Below are 18,160 nucleotides of genomic sequence, written 5' to 3' on the forward strand. Positions count from 1 at the left end.
CTTACACATGCAGGGACGGACCCAGGAATTTGTGTGAAGGGGGGGCAATAGTAGAATTTTTTTTGTAATTTCAAGGGGAGCGATATGAAAATTTCATACATATATAGTTCAAAAAAAGAAAAAATCACGAGTGTTAATAGTAAATATATATATATATATATATATATATATCAGGGGGGGAATGGTCCGTGCATGTGCACATGGCATTAGTGACTACAAATTATCATTTTCTTTTTCTTTGTTGAAACTGATGTACCTTAGTGTTGATTTACAAGACAAGTATGTTAAAGGATCTCTTTATATATTTCCGTTATTACTGATAACTATTTTAAAAAATTATTGGCAGTACCTTGATTTAGAGCAGTGAGGTACACAACTGCTATCTACCGAATTTCAGATGATAGCATTTTCATAACATTAATGACAACCAACCTAGAATAAATTATTCTTGTTAGTTTGTAACAGATCAAATATCTTAGATTCACACATCCATAAATCTATCTGGTCGGCATGCAACTCTATCTGGCATCATGTGGCTTCATACGATCTTTAACTATCACAATGCATCCAGAATAGTGAAAATTAAACCGCCATAAAACATATAAATGTTGCTGGAACAACTGCACACATGTCAGTGAAAAGTAAAATCATAAAAGCAAAATCCAGCACACTTCTATAAACAGATAAACCTTATAAGTTATGATAGAATTTCCCAATGAAAAGGATTACACATGTCACACACTTCTTGTGATATAATCTTGTGGTGATATATAATAAATCAAGAGATAGTGGGCCAGTGAAACCATTCAATTTTGTTGACAGTCTCGCTCACTGTTAAAGTGCCCTTGTGCAACTAAACAGTGAGTGATAAATTACAGTTGGATTTATTTGCAAAAGCTACAGAATTAAGAATTTGTGATGTATGTTCCACAGTTGTGCCAAATCAAAAGGCGACAATCATTATTAATTCGTCCTTAAAAACATATAATGACAAATGATCAGTTTAGTTTACACTTCTAGATTATTTCAGTGCATACATAAAACATGTGAGACTAAAATAGCCAAAAATAAATTTAAAAAATCTTGAGCATCAATAGATGCATCAAGTTGACTTGGATAACAATTATTCTACAAATATGATCTCCTGTATATCAATGGGGATAAAACCCCCATACGTTTCCCTCAAGGGTCGCACAAGATACCACTCAAGGAAGACAGCTGGTGGTCTACTGATATAAGAACCATCAAGTGTAGCGACGCGAATAAATTTGATCCATAACTATTGAGGAAGATAATACCTGCTAAGACTAGCAACAGATATGCCACGACCAAGGGCTTCTTTGCAAATATGTGAGCCAACGAATCCATTTCCACCCAGCACAAGTAACTGGATAAAAAATACATGTGCAACAATACACAAAAGCGAAGATGAATATCCAGCATTTTTAAATCTGAATGTATACTTGTAACTAACACCAATAAGTACCTTCTCAGTTGGAGGCGGAGGAACATTTACTGTCTCAGCTTCCTCAACGTTCTTGGAATCAGTTGACAAAAATCTCCCCTTTTTGGATACAGCCATTCTACTGCTTCAGGATAATTTAATTTTGAAAAAAAAAAAAAAAAAGAAGCGATTAGAATCACTTTTAAAGCAATGGGCAACAAATAACTGAAGCATACAGATGAGCATAACTTCGAACAGTAAAAAGGCCTCTACCAATGTCAGTCTTTTCCAATTCTGGAATAGGATGGATAGGCATAGATCTAGACCTAACCTTTGACCAACCATGCAATAACTTTGTGCATCCAAAAAGTGTGGAAAGAAAAGGAAGTGCATGCAATTATTTTATTAAACCCGAATATTAGCTACACAAGCATAAGGATCAAATTTATATACATCATCTGTCCAACTCCAACAGATATGTTGTAAATCTGGTCACCAGAAAACAAGTTTCCAAAGTAAAATTAATCTCTTTTTCAGGTAAATGTGGAAAACCCAAGGACCTTGTGCATAATAAACCAAGGAAATGAAGGTGAAATAAATAAAAAACCAACCACAAGTGATACACGAGAATTATGTGGTTCATCAATATGCTACATCCCTGGCAAGAGAAATTCAACCATCAATTGGCAGATATTACAAGGAGATAATACAAAGAAACTCCAATCCCCAACTCTACAAAACCCACCATCATCTATACCACAGGTTATTTCATTTACGCCAAGAGTTGGAATGAATCAAATGACCCCAAAGAACAAGAGACAGAGCCCACTCTCTCAACACTTCTTGAAAAAAATTTTGAAAACATTTTTTTATGAAAATTTCTAAGTATTGTTGCCAAGGCACTTCGGTTGATTGACTGGTCAATCGAAAGCTACTGGAAGCATGTCAATCGATTAACATAAAATTTTGGGTGATGGTGTGCTTGGTTCAGTTTTCTGAGAACTGAAAATTAGAAAATTGTACAAAAATCTGCTTGGTTGACCGTTTCTGAAAACTGAGTTGAAAAAAGGCTGGTTTCAGAGAACTATTTGTATAGTTCTCGACTTCTCAATAGTTCTCTGAAAACAGTTTTCTGTTTTATGAGTTCCTGAGAATTGGTTTTACCTGGCAGACTTTTCGGAATAGTAGTTTTCTTTTTGAGATTTAACACTAAAACCCTATTCTCTCTACTACTCTTCTTTGTTTATGTTGAAGGATTAATATATTTAAGTTACACCGACTCTAGCAGCTTAAGCTTTTAGAGTAGATGGTAGTTAACATGGCATCAGAGCCAAAGGTCTCAAGTTCAAACCTCACCGTCACCCTAATTAAAAATTAAAAAACATGTGTTGGACCAAAAAGAAGGCCACACGTTAGGGGGTGTGTTGAAGGATTTATATATTTAAGTTACACCCTTTCTAACAGCTTAAGCCTTTAGAGTAGATGGTAGTTAACAGTTTATAAATACCTTACTATCTCAGAGAACCAAAGACACGTAGAAGGAAAATATGTAGAGCATTATTGTGAGATTAGAATGCATCTACATATTTTATTTTTCATTCATAATTCTGCATTAGAATAAGTGAGTGACATATGTGTGTTGACATCATACAATTGCTGAACTAAATTGGAGATTGGCTAGACGAATGGTCTGGAGATCGAAATGCTATTGAAGAAGCGGCTGGCCTGGAGCATTATCTGTTGCCGGAGAGTAGATTATGTGCCTGAAGACGAGTGTGAGTTTGGTGAACCAGTCTGTGTCGTGATGTAACTAGGAGTTCTGGGGTTATTGAACAATTAACCTAGTATAATGTTTCTTTCGTGTGATGAATTTCGATCGGACTGGACCATAACTTGTGGTTTTTCCCCTTATCTTTCCACATCAGCCAACTGAGATGCAAACAGAGTATACTTCATTTCAACATCAGCACAAGCAAATTTCTCTAAGATAAAGTGGATTTCAATATGTTTGGTCCTCTCATGAAAAACCAGATTGGATACTATGTAAATAGCAGCCCGATTGTCAAGCATAAGACAATATGAAGTGATGAAGGGAACTCATCACAGGTATAAAGGTGCACTATGCCAATAACCATTTCTAGACCTCCTATCAAAGGCTAAACATGCCTGATCTGAATCTACAGGACCAACCACATGAGAAATCATATAAGAATTAGATGTCTTCCGAAACAATACCCCTGACCAGGATTATTTTTTATGCGCAGAAAAATTCAAATGAGTTTCTTATTAGTTTATGAGAGGATCCTACAAAAACTAATTTATTACTCCAAAAGCAGAAGAGATTACACATACAGTAATAATTAAATATATCGATCTCCTAACAAGTTGATGCTAACTACTAGGATACTCATCCTTCTCTCCTTGTTCCGGACTAAATTTAGCACTCAAGTCCATGTGAGTCGGTTATTTGTGTCCAATTTAATCCACCTTTGTGCAACAAGTCTAGAACATACACTCTGAAAAAAGGCAAGAACATATGCAAGATCTCACCACTTCAATAACCAGGGCATACCGGAAATGCCCTGGAACCTTCTGATACAAATGTTTCTTCAAATAGGCAATTTTCATTACTACCTGCAATAATAATATCATCTACATATGCAATCAATGTGCAAACACTTATTGATCTGTATGTGTTCTGTAGAATCCATATTCAAGAAGTAAGAACCACATCACTGAAATTAGTCAAATCATGACCCAAAAGACTGCTTCAACCCATAAATGCCTTCTTTAATAGACATATATTTCCTTTCTCCCCCTGAACATGAAAGCTTGTGGAGAAAATGCCTCAAATAAATCAATAACATAAGTTTTTTTTTTTTTTGTAAGTAATAACGGATGTTCTCTTACATCCTTTTACAACTGCATGAGACTTCAGGAGTTTTGCAGTACCGTCAGGGGGATAGTATAGAACCAGGACCTGGAAGAATCGTAAGTACCCAAGCCTAGTTAGAACTAAGTGCAGTCATTTCCTCTCCATTGCCTGAAGCCATCAATCACTTTCTGATCCTTAGTCATCTTACAAGAATATTAATCATATTTATCAGCCATGTTATTGTTGATTGTTTGGATATATTGAGAGTCTAGGGCCCTATTTGGCCCTGGTGTAGTTTGCGCAGGCCGTGTTCCCCGTTAGAGCTATATAATACAACTTTATCAGCTATATAATACAACTTTCCTTATCAAAAAAATTTTATATATATATATATATATATATATATCAGCCACATTACGAATTATTTATTGCAGAACAGAATAACAAGAGCTGGAAAGAGCATTACAATTATGTCAAAAGGGTGCTGGTAGGAGTAAAATATTTATAACCTAAATCAACCAAAGGTAGAGGCCTGGAAGAAGCAGCATTAAGCCTTCAAAGTTGTCGCATTTTTTGCGGGCCTGAATTCATAATATGCTACTACCCACAGCACTATGCAGGCAAGATCTTAGATCCCATTATTATCTATGAGTTTTCTCAGTTGTCTCGCACAAAGAATGTATCTGGTAGTACCACTACTAGAGCTGATTGATCAACCTTGATATCAACTGATTGTGGTTTCTCTTCTCCTAAAAGTGTATCAAGTAGTGGCTATGGTTGAGGCCATGGCGGTGGAAGAGGAGGCAGAGGAGCAAGAAGCGGACGGTGATTTGATGACTGCTTTTATGACTTCTGAGAGAACTATCAGCATTTGGATGAAAGGTTCCAAAAGTTAGGAAAGCCTGCCATGGTTAAGCAGTGGTCCACTGCAGCTGGGTCAGCTAAATAGTGTTACTCCAATTGACGCTCTATGCCTTCCATCTCTTGAAGGTACCCTATCCAAGGATGAGTTTGACAAGCTTGTGCAAAGGTCAGAAACTTGATTACTGTCTCCGCCACTCTAACCAACATAGCTGATGTCTCTGCTCATTTCTTCTCCAAGTAGTGGCTATGGTTGAGGCCATGGCGGTGGAAGAGGAGGCAGAGGAGCAAGAAGCGGACGGTGATTTGATGACTGCTTTTATGACTTCTGAGAGAACTATCAGCATTTGGATGAAAGGTTTCAAAAGTTAGGAAAGCCTGCCATGGTTAAGCAGTGGTCCACTGCAACTGGGTCAGCTAAATAGTGTTACTCCAATTGACGCTCTATGCCTTCCATCTCTTGAAGGTACCCTATCCAAGGATGAGTTTGACAAGCTTGTGCAAAGGTCAGAAACTTGATTACTGTCTCCGCCACTCTAACCAACATAGCTGATGTCTCTGCTCATTTCTTCTCCAAGTCGTGACCATGAATTTGTGATTCGGGAACTTCAAAGCACATGACGAGTGACCTATCTTCATTCCTATCAATTGCATAACTATTAATCTCCTGTCCTTATAATCATAAATGATGCTAAGTCCTCTTCTTACCTGGTACAGGATAAGAAACTGTTCAAACTATCTCTAGCATTTCGTTCAACTCTGTACTACTAGTGCCTCATTTTCCTGTCAATCTAACAAAGAGAGAGTGATAAGAAGTGGGCACGAAGATAGAGGACTATCATCTGCCATGGGAAGATCGTCTCCTCATACAAACTGCATATTTAAATTCTTTAATATCAGCTTTGATGTGCCATTTAATATCAGCTTTCATGTGCCATCATAGATCTGGTCATCCTTCCCTCAGTTGTTTATAAGCCATGGTATGAAAACAGAAGTCCTACTAAGAGAAAAGAAAGGGGAACGTCATGTTATTAGGTCACCCCTAGTGCCTGTGGGTTTAACGCTTACTGCATATCTGTAATTGCTGTCAATGTTATTGTTGCCTATGCCGCCTGCAGGCTGCTTGTTTGCCACAACTCTTATAATTGAGGCAACTGTTATTGCCACCTGTGTCTGTGAACTAACTACTAAATTAATTTTTAACGGTTGTGATTATTTGTTAATGGCTCCATGGCTGAAGGTAAATCTTTGATAAATTTTACTAGTGGTTCCTCTATTGAAATACTTAACAGCTATCATCCCATGCAAATTTATATATACAGATGGCATCTTGTAAATAATAGAAGAAAATATGGAAAGAAAATTTGATAAGAAAAGAGGTGTCAAGTTAAATTCTCCACTGGACCAGCTGTCCTATATTTATTAGCTTCTCAGCAGTCCACATAACACAACTCAAGTCCTACATTTCCTAAGAGTCATATAATTATCAAGTTAGAAGTCCAAACCATCCAATATTTATCAAGCTAGCATGATTAATACAAAAAAAAATTGAAATTAAATGGCCCACAAATGAAAATGGGATCTTAACATGTCCTTATTTTGATTATAATGCCCAGTGACGAAAGGAATTACTCCTGTGTCTTCTAACCAGTAGACTTTTTTGGATAAAAAGAATGAGCTAGATGAACTATAGCAAGTTGGGGATTCTGTCATTGTTGACTCCCTCTTTTCACAAGGAATTTCTACATGGACTCCGAAATGCATGATAGAACAATAAAAAACAGCTTGCATTGAATGTTGGTCTAACACCATGTAACTAATCGTCAAACTCTATTACCAATAGGTGTGAATCCTGTTGCCAAAATCAAGTCTCCAAACTAAAATTAGTTTCCCTATTCTAGGAACCAGAAAAACCCAAGGATTTCATACAAAAGAAACAAAGAGAAATGTGGAAAAACAGAAGGGAAGGGACAAAAAGAAGGAACCACCAAAGGCAATACACGAGATTCCCTTAATTACGCACCAGGCCTACGTACACACGCGCGCGCAAAAACATATGACAAGAGAAACTTCACTACCAGTAGGGAGGTATTACAGAGAATATTAAAAGAAAACCGCACCTATTACACAATAGGATATTTGGTCCACACAAATGGTTGGAATAACCCGAGTGAAAAAGAGATGAACCCATTCTCTAACACTTTCTCTTGAGATAACTCTCTTTATGTCTCTCTAGACATATTCTTTGAGATAATCTCTCTTCAATAATGTATTGTAGCCAATATTTGGGTTTCCAAGAATGCCCTCATTAAAATAGGCAACCTACCTTAACCATGCGAATAGACAAACATGAGTCAGTGAATTTGGCTATGAAGAAACCCAACAAAATAAGAAATCTTGATAAAGTTGCATAGCACAATGGTGGAGTTTTGGCATTGTATCTTAAAGGAAGGGTCTCGATACAAGTTTGAATCTTGTTGCTTATCAATAAAAAATAAATATTGGAAGAGAGACAGTAGGGAGAAAAAAAAACGACAAGAGAAACTTCACTACCAGTAGGGAGGTTACAGAGAATATTAAAAGAAAACCGCACCTATTACACAATAGGATATTTGGTCCACACAAATGGTTGGAATAACCCCAAGTGACCAAGAGATGAACCCATTCTCTAACACTTTTTCTTGAGATAACTCTCTTTATGTCTCTCTAGACATGGCCTTTGAGATAATCTCTCTTCAATAATATATTTGTAGCCAATATTTGGATTTCCAAGAATGCCCTCATTAAAATAGGCAACCTACCTTAAACATGTGAATAGACAAACATGAGTCGGTGAATTTGGCTATGAAGAAACCCAACAAAATAAGAAATCTTGATAAAATTGCATAGCACAATGGTGAAGTTTTGGCATTGTATCTTAAAGTAAGGGTCTCGATACGAGTTTGAATCTTGTTGCTTATCAATAAAAAATAAATACTGGAAGAGAGACAGAGAAGATGTAACTGGTTAAATCCAAAGTCATACTCATGTTAGTTCTAAAAGCAGCCACGGATTTGATATATTTAATGTCGAAATGTCAAGAGTGTTCAATCTTCTCTTTCCCAATAAAAAATATAAATTGGCTCTGTGAGAGAGAGAGGGAGAGAGAGAGAGAGAGAGAGATGTAACTGGTTAAATCCACAGTCATACTCAAGAGTCAAGTTCGTTCTAAAAGCGGCCACAGATTTCATTTATTTAATGTAGAAATGTCAAGAGTGTTCAATCTTCTCTTTCCCAATTCACAGCTTGTTTGTCCTTTTGCAACAGCATGCGCTGCAAAAGTTGGTCCTTCAATACCAATACATGATAGGACTGGACCGAAGCCCTCCTGTTCAATATATTAATTCTAGAGTATATCATTGGTTCATTAGGCCACAAATTCAAGTTATCTTAATCCACTCAAATTTTATTGCTGCCATGCTTAGAATCTAAAGTTCCACTCGTGTCAATGAAAAAAAAATCAATAAAGCAGATGAGCTTTCACCATGATGATAAAGTAGCATCATTGTAATACCAAAATTAACGTAAGATAAATGAGGCAGGTTTATCCATCACTTTTTGGAGGAGTATCACCAAAAGAGAAAGGCAATAACTATATAAGTGTTGACAATTCTGGAAACAAGTAGCAACACAACAAAAGTTCTGGTGGAGTTTCACCACAAACTGTACTTATAGTTTCTCAATGCCATTTCCAGTGTTGATTTTCACCCAACATCAAATACCACCAAATGGTTGTGAAAAACAGCGGAAAATAAAATAACCCATATAAGTATAGGATTTTCTTTACTTTCTCAGCCAAGAAAAGGAAATATCCTTTACTTAGGGTTCAAGTATACAAAAATCCACTACACAAATAAGCCAATTACCAGTATTGCCATAGTTTTAGTCAATGATTTCATTTTATCAGATGAAAGAGTATATAAAACGGTAGATTACATTCCCATTTTATTTTCCTTTCCGCAGTTTTCTTCACAAACAAACGGCAAATCAAAACCCTAAATTGCCCGACACAGAAAGAAAATAAAAAATATTTCCAATGCTACTAAATTCGATCAACCAAAATGCAGTAATATTACATGAAAATAACAATGCAATCACAAAAGTCCACCAATTTCTAAGCCAACTGAGGTAGGGACTTCGTAGGAAATCACTTCACAACAATCTTCTTAAAGTAATCATGGAAAATGCATGCAAGGAAACTGAAAGCATAATTCAGAGATTTAATTTCCCAAATTTTCCGTTCTTTTCCTTCCTTTTTCTCCTTTACCAAAGAACATAATAGTGCGAGGTTGTATTACAGAAGAAATTAGGGCAAACTTACTAGATCCCGGAGATAGATCGTCGCGATGAATGGATTAAACGAGCCATGATCTTCTTCTTCTTCTTCTTCTTCAAACCAGAGCCCACGCAGTGTTCGAGAAGTCTCGCTTCGCTTCTTTAGGCAGACCAACATTACGTTATAGCGGGGGGAGAGCATGGCACGGAATACTGGTGACAAGTCCTCCAAACACATGCACATGTGGCTCAATCTCTGCCTATGACTCGAGGAAAAAGTGTTGGAGGAATCTAAGGTACATTAATGTACACCGAAATTATGGTGTTTCACATTTTTCTAATGACGTGGCACCGCACACATCAAAAGATATTTTTTTTTCAAGTTAAATTTCATGATTTTGTATCGATTTTGACCATTGACCTTTTTAAAAAAATAAGTAAAAATTGATCATATTTTTAAACAAACAATCCACCAAACAATTATGGTCAAATTTTTTTTCTTTTTTTTTTTAATTCATTCATTGCCGCCAATTTTCTTTTGAAAAATGAATTTTACACTAAATTGTTGTAGAGAATAGAAAATAATTTTTAAAAAAATAATAAAAGACAATAATCTAAAAACATACATTTTTATAACTGAATTTTCAGAAAATTGAACAAAGCGCGTTTTTTTGTATAGTTTTCTATTTTTAGTTTTCTGCTCAAAAAATTATTCTCACAATTACAAACCAAGCAAGAACTAAGATTTCGATGATAATTAGGGTAATTTGGCACAAAATACATTAAAAATAATTTTGAAATTTAAAGAAAAAGATACTTAAACGATATCTTGCCGACTAATGGCAATGTAATTATGAAAATATGATCAATCCCTAATATGAATTGCAGGAATTTTTTTACCCTTTTGGGTCGGGGCTCTGTTGGGCTGATTTCTTGTAATCTCATGGGCCACCGTTGCAAGTCGTATACATTAACTTTTGAAAAAAAAAAAATTTACTTCCAACTGCTGGACCGACAACATTACAAAAAAAATTTATAGACGCAACCAGCCCGTAAAAAAAATTGAGAGGAAAGCAAAACAACACTCAGGAAAAACAAAATTACCATTAAAAAAAAAAAAGAAGAATCAGAAATTGCACTGGTTCGCACATTTTCATGTCCAACAGTTCCCTTGTGTAGTGTATTTTGCTTAGCTGGTACTCTTCTAATATGTCCTTGTGGATTTTTGTTTTTCACATCATTACTAATGTCCCAAGAACAAGCAGAAGCTTTTATTATTATTGAAGTTAGTTCAGTGTAGTGTTTTTTAAAGCTGAATGCTAAACATTCGTTCACATTCCCTAATGGACTTTGTGGCTAGTGCCTAGTGGGTTCCTGCTAATAATAAAATAGGTAACAAATGAAGGGTATAAAAAGAGATTCTTATAGATGGAGAAGAAGTAGAATTTTTTGTTTGTTTTTTTTTTTTTTGCCAAACTAAGGAGAGGAGAGACTCAAACACACCCGTTCAGGAAAATGAACGCTTAACTAAGTCACTAGGTAATGTCCGAATAAGAAGATATAGATTAACCAGAGAAAATAATGGTAAAGGTAAAAAATGTTTGTCTCAATGAGCAGAGAATAACTAGGCTAAGATCGCTTTGGTTTTTCAATTACCCGAGTTCTACCTTCAATTCTGCTAACTTGTCCGCATTTATTCAATGGTTCAAGGTTCAGTTAAATAATAATTAGCATCTAAACCAATAGGTTATTATGGATCTATTTTCACTTTTGCCACTTAAGATGTCAAGTCTACCAAACTGCACTGCGTCAATGTGCTAACGCAGTTCAACGGTGGTGTCATTAATTATGATGTCAAAGATATCTGTCTAACACGTGTTGCACCATTCCTTGGTCGGGCCCACAAAACGAGTCATGTTCTAGCTTCTCAATCTCTAGCCAAAATCTTCTTCTAGGTATTCCAAATAGCTGAAGGGTCCACCTACATCCACTTGACAACAGTATCTTTGCGAGATCAACACGATGAACTTCGAAACTTTGATATGCATACATGAGATATGTTACTTAAAACACGGAATTGAAGATGTTCATTGAGATCCAAGACTCGAGAAACATCACTCGCTCAAGGTTTTGGACTTTGAGGGACGTCGGTCAAAGTTTGAAACTCGAGAATTGCCGCTCGGGAATTGGAATTCGAAGAGTACATGTCACTCGGGATTTGGAATTCGAAAAGTGTCACTCGAGGTTTATGATTGTAGGTTTCAAGACTTCGGGAATGTCGCTTCAGATTTTTGGGACTCGAGAATTGCAGCTCAATATTTTTGACCTCCAAGAATGTTGCCCGAGATTTTGGACTTGAGGAATGTTGCTCGATCAAAATTTCAAGACTCAAATAATGTTCTTCAAGGTTTGAGAACTTCAATGAAATGCTCTTTCGAGATTTTCTGTATTCGATCTTATCATACAATTGTTTTTTCAAATATTAGTGCTGAATCTTTGGATTTTGCTTACATGGCCTTTTTGTTGGCTTTTTATTTGACATGGTCTATATTTTGGTCCACATAGGCAGCGCCTGGTCATATCCACACCACAGACTTTTTTATAACTCCCATTTTCCTACAGTCAGAAAGTTCAAACCTTCATAAAACCTTCTATATGGAGTTTTATATAATAACTTGCAATTTCATTAAAGTCGGACGATGAAAATGGTGATGAATGTATGACTGCAGCAAAGTCTAGCCTAGGACATTGAAAATGCTGATGATGAATGTATCACCAAAGTCTAGCCTAGGTGGTCCAAAGACGATTTTAAGGCATGAAGTCTCATTAGTGCCATTTTTAATGATTTTAAAACATAGTTTGCAAGAACTTTGATGTGTGTTCCATCAAAGAGCAAGCTGTATAATATTTCAGAAGTTAAACATGATATAGGACCACAATAGCAAAAAAAAAAAAAAAAAAAAATCAAAACTATAGATGCTTGACCCCCCGTTAGGTTTGAGACAATCAGGATTATGGAATATGACCATTTTGATGGTTTTATGCTAATATCACTTCGTTTTTATAACATGTTTTGAAAAATTAACAACAAATTCTCAATATTTTGTGATTCTGAAAGCCAATTTTTAAAAACTGAGAGCCATTTCTGGACTTTTTAGAGCAACTTCAACGGTTCAGAATATAGATTCTGGGCGTTTTTCGCTATTAGACTGTTCCAATAACATATCCAAAAAATGGGTCCCATCCAATGGGTCGCTGAAATCCGCGACCCTCTTAGCAAGCCGCGGGCCTGCCATGCGGGCCGGTCTCTGTTTTGTTTTATTTTTTAAATTCTGACGTGGTTACGGAAAATGCAACGTAATTATTGAAAAATGCTGATGTGACAAATTCGGAAAGCGTAACTCTAGAGAACCCATTGGAGATGCTCTTAGATTGCTAGGGGCTAGAAATCGATTTTAAAAAACTAAAATCTGTTTTGGACTTTTGGACATATTAGGAGCCGATTTTCAAAATTTTAAACCATGTTCTGAACTTTGTAGACAGTTGAGAACCAGCTATCAAATGCTTGAAAATTCAGTTCTTATGTCACTATTAAGGGAATTTCAAAACTTTCTTGATAGTTATTTGTGGTCCAAACTCAAAACAGCCGAGTGGTGAGACTCGCCCCTTTCGATCCTTCGATTTCAAACTCATTACTTTAAAAACTCTAAACTCACCACAAATCATTCTAAACACAAGTTCTCATAAAATCAAAATAGTTACCATTAAGCCAATCTAAATCTTTTTTTTTTTGGGGGATAAATGACAAGTTAAGCCAATCCAAACTTTACTTTCTCTAAAGTATTGAACTCTGTTTTAAAGTGCTTTTAAAATAATATAGCCACATTGCAGAAATTTCTATGAATTCGTCTCAAGCTTTTAGACTTGGCTTGTATGAAGCAACTTCTTGGTAAGTAACCATAAATTTGATAATGGTGACAAGACATTTTTTTCAAATTATAAATTTTTGAGTAATAATCCTAAGAGGTCCTTCTAATGAAAAAAGTCATTATTTAATATATCTAAGTTAAAAAAATAAGAGAGTTCGTGATTCTTTTACTGAGAGGGACGTTTTAAAAGCATTACTTTATATTTTTTATTACGAAAGTTGCCAACCTAACATACCTCACCAAATTTGTCCCAAAAAAAATTACTTGCGTTTATTTTCTAAAAATTTTGAACACAATATTCAACCATTATCAGTGTTTGCCTATTTACAGAGTCTGAAAATAATAATAATAATAATTAAATAATTATGAAGAAGAGAGAGAGAGAGAGAGAAGAAGAGAAAAAGAAAAAGAAAAAAAGAGCATTTAGCTATACATTAATAGGTGGAAGATGATGAAGATGTGGAACCCACAAGGTGGTACAGTTGGATATGGTTGAACCATTGAGGGACCCTCTCCTAGCTGGTGCTTTATCCCTTCACTCATGCTACAGCCATTTGTGCTTTTGTTGTTGCATTGGCATATACGGTGATTTGATGACTGCTTTTATGACTTCTGAGAGGCTTTTAGGAAAGCCTGCCAAGGTTAAGCGGTGGTCCAATGCAGCTGGGTCAGCTAAATAGTGTTACTCCAATTGACGCTGCTATGCCTTCCATCTCTTGAAGGTACCCTATCCAAGGATGAGTTTGACAAGCTTGCGCAAAGGTCAGAAACTTGATTACTGTCTCCGCCACACTAACCAACACAGCTGATGTTTCTGCTCATTTCTTCTCCAAGTCGTGACCATGAATTTGTGATTCGGGAACTTCAAAGCACATGACGAGTGACCTATCTTCATTCCTATCAATTGCGTAACTATTAATCTCCTGTCCTTATAATCACAAATGATGGTCAGTCCTCTTCTTACCTGGTACAGGATAAGAAACTGTTCAAACTATCTCTAGCATTTCGTTCGACTCTGTACTACTAGTGCCTCATTTTCCTGTCAATCTAACAAAGAGAGAGCGATAGGCAGTGGGCACGAAGATAGAGGACTATCGTCTGCCATGGGAAGGTCGTCTCCTTATACAAATTGCATATTTAAATTCTTTAATATCAGCTTTGATGTGCGATCATAGATCTGGTCATCCTTCCCTCAGTTGTTTATAAGACATGGTATGAAAACAGAAGTCCTACTAAGAGAAAAGAAAGGGGAACGTTATGTTATTAGGCCACCACAAGTGCCTGTGGGTTTAACGCTTACTGCATATCTGTAATTGCTGTCAATGTTATTGTTGCCTATGCCGCCTGCAGGTTGCTTGTTTGCCACAACTCTTATAATTGAGGCAACTGTTATTGCCACCTGTGTCTGTGAACTAACTGCTAAATTAATTTTTAACGATTGTGATTATTTGTTAATGGCTCCATGGCTGAAGCTAAATCTTTGATAAATTTTACTAGTGGTTCCTCTATTGATATACTTAACAGCTATCGTCCCATGCAAGTTTATATATACAGATGGCATCTTGTAAATAATAGAAGAAAATATGGAAAGAAATTTTGATAAGAAAAGAGGTGTCGAGTTAAATTCTCCACTGGACCAGCTGTCCTATATTTATTAGCTTCTCAGCAGTCCACATAACACAACTCAAGTCCTACATTTCCTAAGAGTCATATAATTATCAAGTTAGAAGTCCAAACCGTCCAATATTAATCAAGATAGCATGATTAATACAAAAAAAATTGAAATAAAATGGCCCACAAATGAAAATGGGATCTTAACATGTCCTTATTTTGATTATAATGCCCAGTGACGAAAGGAATTACTCCTGTGTCTTCTAACCAGTAGACTTTTTTGGATAAAAAGAATGAGCTAGATGAACTATAGCAAGTTGGGGATTCTGTCATTGTTGACTCCCTCTTTTCACAAGGAATTTCTACATGGACTCCGAAATGCATGATAGAACAATAAAAAACAGCTTGCATTGAATGTTAGTCTAACACCATGTAACTAATCGTCAAACTCTATTACCAATAGGTGTGAATCCTGTTGCCAAAATCAAGTCTCCAAACTAAAATTAGTTTCCCTATTCTAGGAACCAGAAAAACCCAAGGATTTCATGCAAAAGAAACAAAGAGAAATGAGGAAAAACGCGGGGGAGGGGAACAAAAAGAAAGAACCACCAAAAGCAATACACGAGATTCCCTTAATTACGCACCAGGCCTACGTACACACACACACACAAAAAAATACACAAAAAAAAAATACGACAAGAGAAACTTCACTACCAGTAGGGAGTCTAGGGAGGTATTACAGAGAATATTAAAAGAAAACCGCACCTATTAGACAATAGGATATTTGGTCCACACAAATGGTTGGAATAAGCCGAGTGAAAAAGAGATGAACCCATTCTCTAACACTTTTTCTTGAGATAACTCTCTTTATGTCTCTCTATACATGTTCTTTGAGATAATCTCTCTTCAATAATATATTTGTAGCCAATATTTGGATTTCCAAGAATGCCCTCATTAAAATAGGCAAACTACCTTAAGCATGCGAATAGACAAACATGAGTCGGTTAACTTGGCTATGAACAAACCCAACAAAATAAGAAATCTTGATAAAGTTGCATAGCACAATGGTGAAGTTTTGGCATTGTATCTTAAAGGAAGGGTCTCAATACGAGTTTGAATCTTGTTGCTTATCAATAAAAAATAAATATTGGAAGAGAGACAGAGAAGATGTAACTGGTTAAATCCAAAGTCATACTCATGTTAGCTCTAAACGCAGCCACGGATTTAATATATTTAATGTCGAAATGTCAAGAGTGTTCAATCTTCTCTTTCCCAATAAAAAATATAAACTGGCTCTGAGAGAGAGACAGAGAGAGAGATGTAACTGGTTAAATCCACAGTCATACTCAAGAGTCAAGTTCGTTCTAAAAGCGGCCACAGATTTCATTTATTTAATGTAGAAATGTCAAGAGCGTTCAATCTTCTCTCTCCCAATTCACAGCTTGTTTGTACTTTTGCAACAGCATGCGCTGCAAAAGTTGGTCCTTCAATACCAATACATGATAGGACTGGACCGAAGCCTTACAAAGTTGGTCCTTCAATACCAATGCATGATAGAACTGGACCGAAGCCCTACTGTTCAATATATTAATTCTAGATTATATCATTGGTTCGTTAGGCCACAAATTCAACTTATCTTAATCCACTCAAATTTTATTGCTGCCATGCTTAGAATCTAAAGTTCCACTCGTGTCAATTAAAAAAATAAAATCAATAAAACAGATGAGCTTTCACCATGATGATAAAGTAGCATCATTGTAATACCAAAATTAACGTAAGATGAATGAGGCAGGTTTATCCATCACTTTTTGGAGGAGTATCACCAAAAGAGAAAGGCAATAAAAATATAAGTGCTGACAATTCTGGAAACAAGTAGCAACACAACAAAAGCAACTGTACTTATAGTTTCTCAATGCCATTTCCATTGTTGATTTTCACCCAACATCAAATACCACCAAATGGTTGTGAAAAACAGCGGAAAATGAAATAACCCATATAAGTATAGGATTTTCTTTACTTGCTCAGCCAAAGAAATTAAATATCCTTTACTTAGGGTTCAAGTATACAAAAATCCACTACACAAATAAGCCAATTACCAGTATTGCCCTAGTGTTAGTCAAATTTTCATTTTATCTGATGAAAGAGTATATAAAACGTTAGATTACACTCCCATTTTCTTTTCCTTTCCGCAGTTTTCTTCACAAACAAACGAAAAATCAAAACCCTAAATTGCCCGACCCAGAAAGAAAATAAAAAATATTTCCAATGCTACTAAATTCGATCAACCAAAATGCAGTAATATTACATGAAAATAACAATACAATCACAAAAGTCCACCAATTTCTAGCAAACCGAGGTAGGGACTTCGTAGGAAATCACTTCACAACAATCTTCTTAAAGTAATCGTGGAAAATGCAAGCAAGGAAACTGAAAGCATAATTCAGAGGTTTAATTTTAATTTTCCCTTCCTTTCCTTCCTTTTTCCTCCTTGACCAAACAACTTAATAATGCGAGGTTGTATTACAGAAGAAATTAGGGCAAACTTACTAGATCCCGGAGATAGATCGTCGCGATGAATGGATTAAACGAGACATGATCTTCTTCTTCTTCTTCAAACCAGAGCCGACGCAGTGTTCGAGAAGTTTCGCTTCGCTTCTTTAGGCAGACCAACATTACGTTGTAGAGGGGGAGAGAGCATGGCACGTAATACTGGTGACAAGTCCTCGAAGCACATGCACATGTGGCTCAATCTCTGCCTATGACTCGAGGAAAACGTGTTGGAGGAATCTAAGGTACATTAATGTACACCGAAATTATGGTGTTTCACATTTTCCTAATGACGTGGCACCGCACACCTCACAAGATATTTTTTTTCAAGTTAAATTTCATGATTTTGTATCGATTTTGACCTTTTTTAAAAAATAATTAAAAATTGATCATATTTTTAAACAAACAACCCGCCAAACAATAATGGTCAATTTTTTTTTTTTTTTTTTAATTCATTCATTGCCGTCAATTTTCTTTTGAATAATGAATTTTACACTAAATTGTTATAATGTATTGTGAAACATACTATTTTTAATTGATCATTTATATAATAGATAATAAAGTAGTTTTTTCTACTTA

At 35.8% G+C, this 18,160-nt stretch overlaps 1 protein-coding gene across 4 annotated transcripts in view; it reads right to left on the reverse strand.

Annotated features, from left to right (window-relative positions):
- LOC132286847 (uncharacterized protein At1g32220, chloroplastic) overlaps positions 1 to 17,706 on the reverse strand; it is a 28,342-nt gene extending 10,636 nt beyond the window's left edge. The window contains exons 1-3 of one of the 4 annotated variants that reach the window (XM_059789251.1): positions 17,582 to 17,706; positions 1,487 to 1,586; positions 1,299 to 1,387 (exon numbers count right to left, since the gene is read on the reverse strand). In XM_059789251.1, coding sequence (XP_059645234.1) covers positions 1,299 to 1,387; positions 1,487 to 1,586; positions 17,582 to 17,628 — 236 coding nt within the window. In that variant the 5' untranslated portion in view covers positions 17,629 to 17,706. Of the gene's footprint in view, positions 1 to 1,298; positions 1,388 to 1,486; positions 1,590 to 9,540; positions 9,706 to 17,581 lie in introns of those variants that run through there. The other 3 variants (XM_059789248.1, XM_059789247.1, XM_059789250.1) reach the window with 3 other exon arrangements.
- Positions 17,707 to 18,160: the final 454 nt, after the last annotated feature.

Source organism: Cornus florida, unplaced genomic scaffold (genome assembly GCF_030987335.1).
Source record: "Cornus florida cultivar Cherokee Brave unplaced genomic scaffold, ASM3098733v1 CherokeeBrave_3.0.0_Hap2_Chr11, whole genome shotgun sequence".
Classification (NCBI taxonomy): domain Eukaryota; kingdom Viridiplantae; phylum Streptophyta; class Magnoliopsida; order Cornales; family Cornaceae; genus Cornus; species Cornus florida.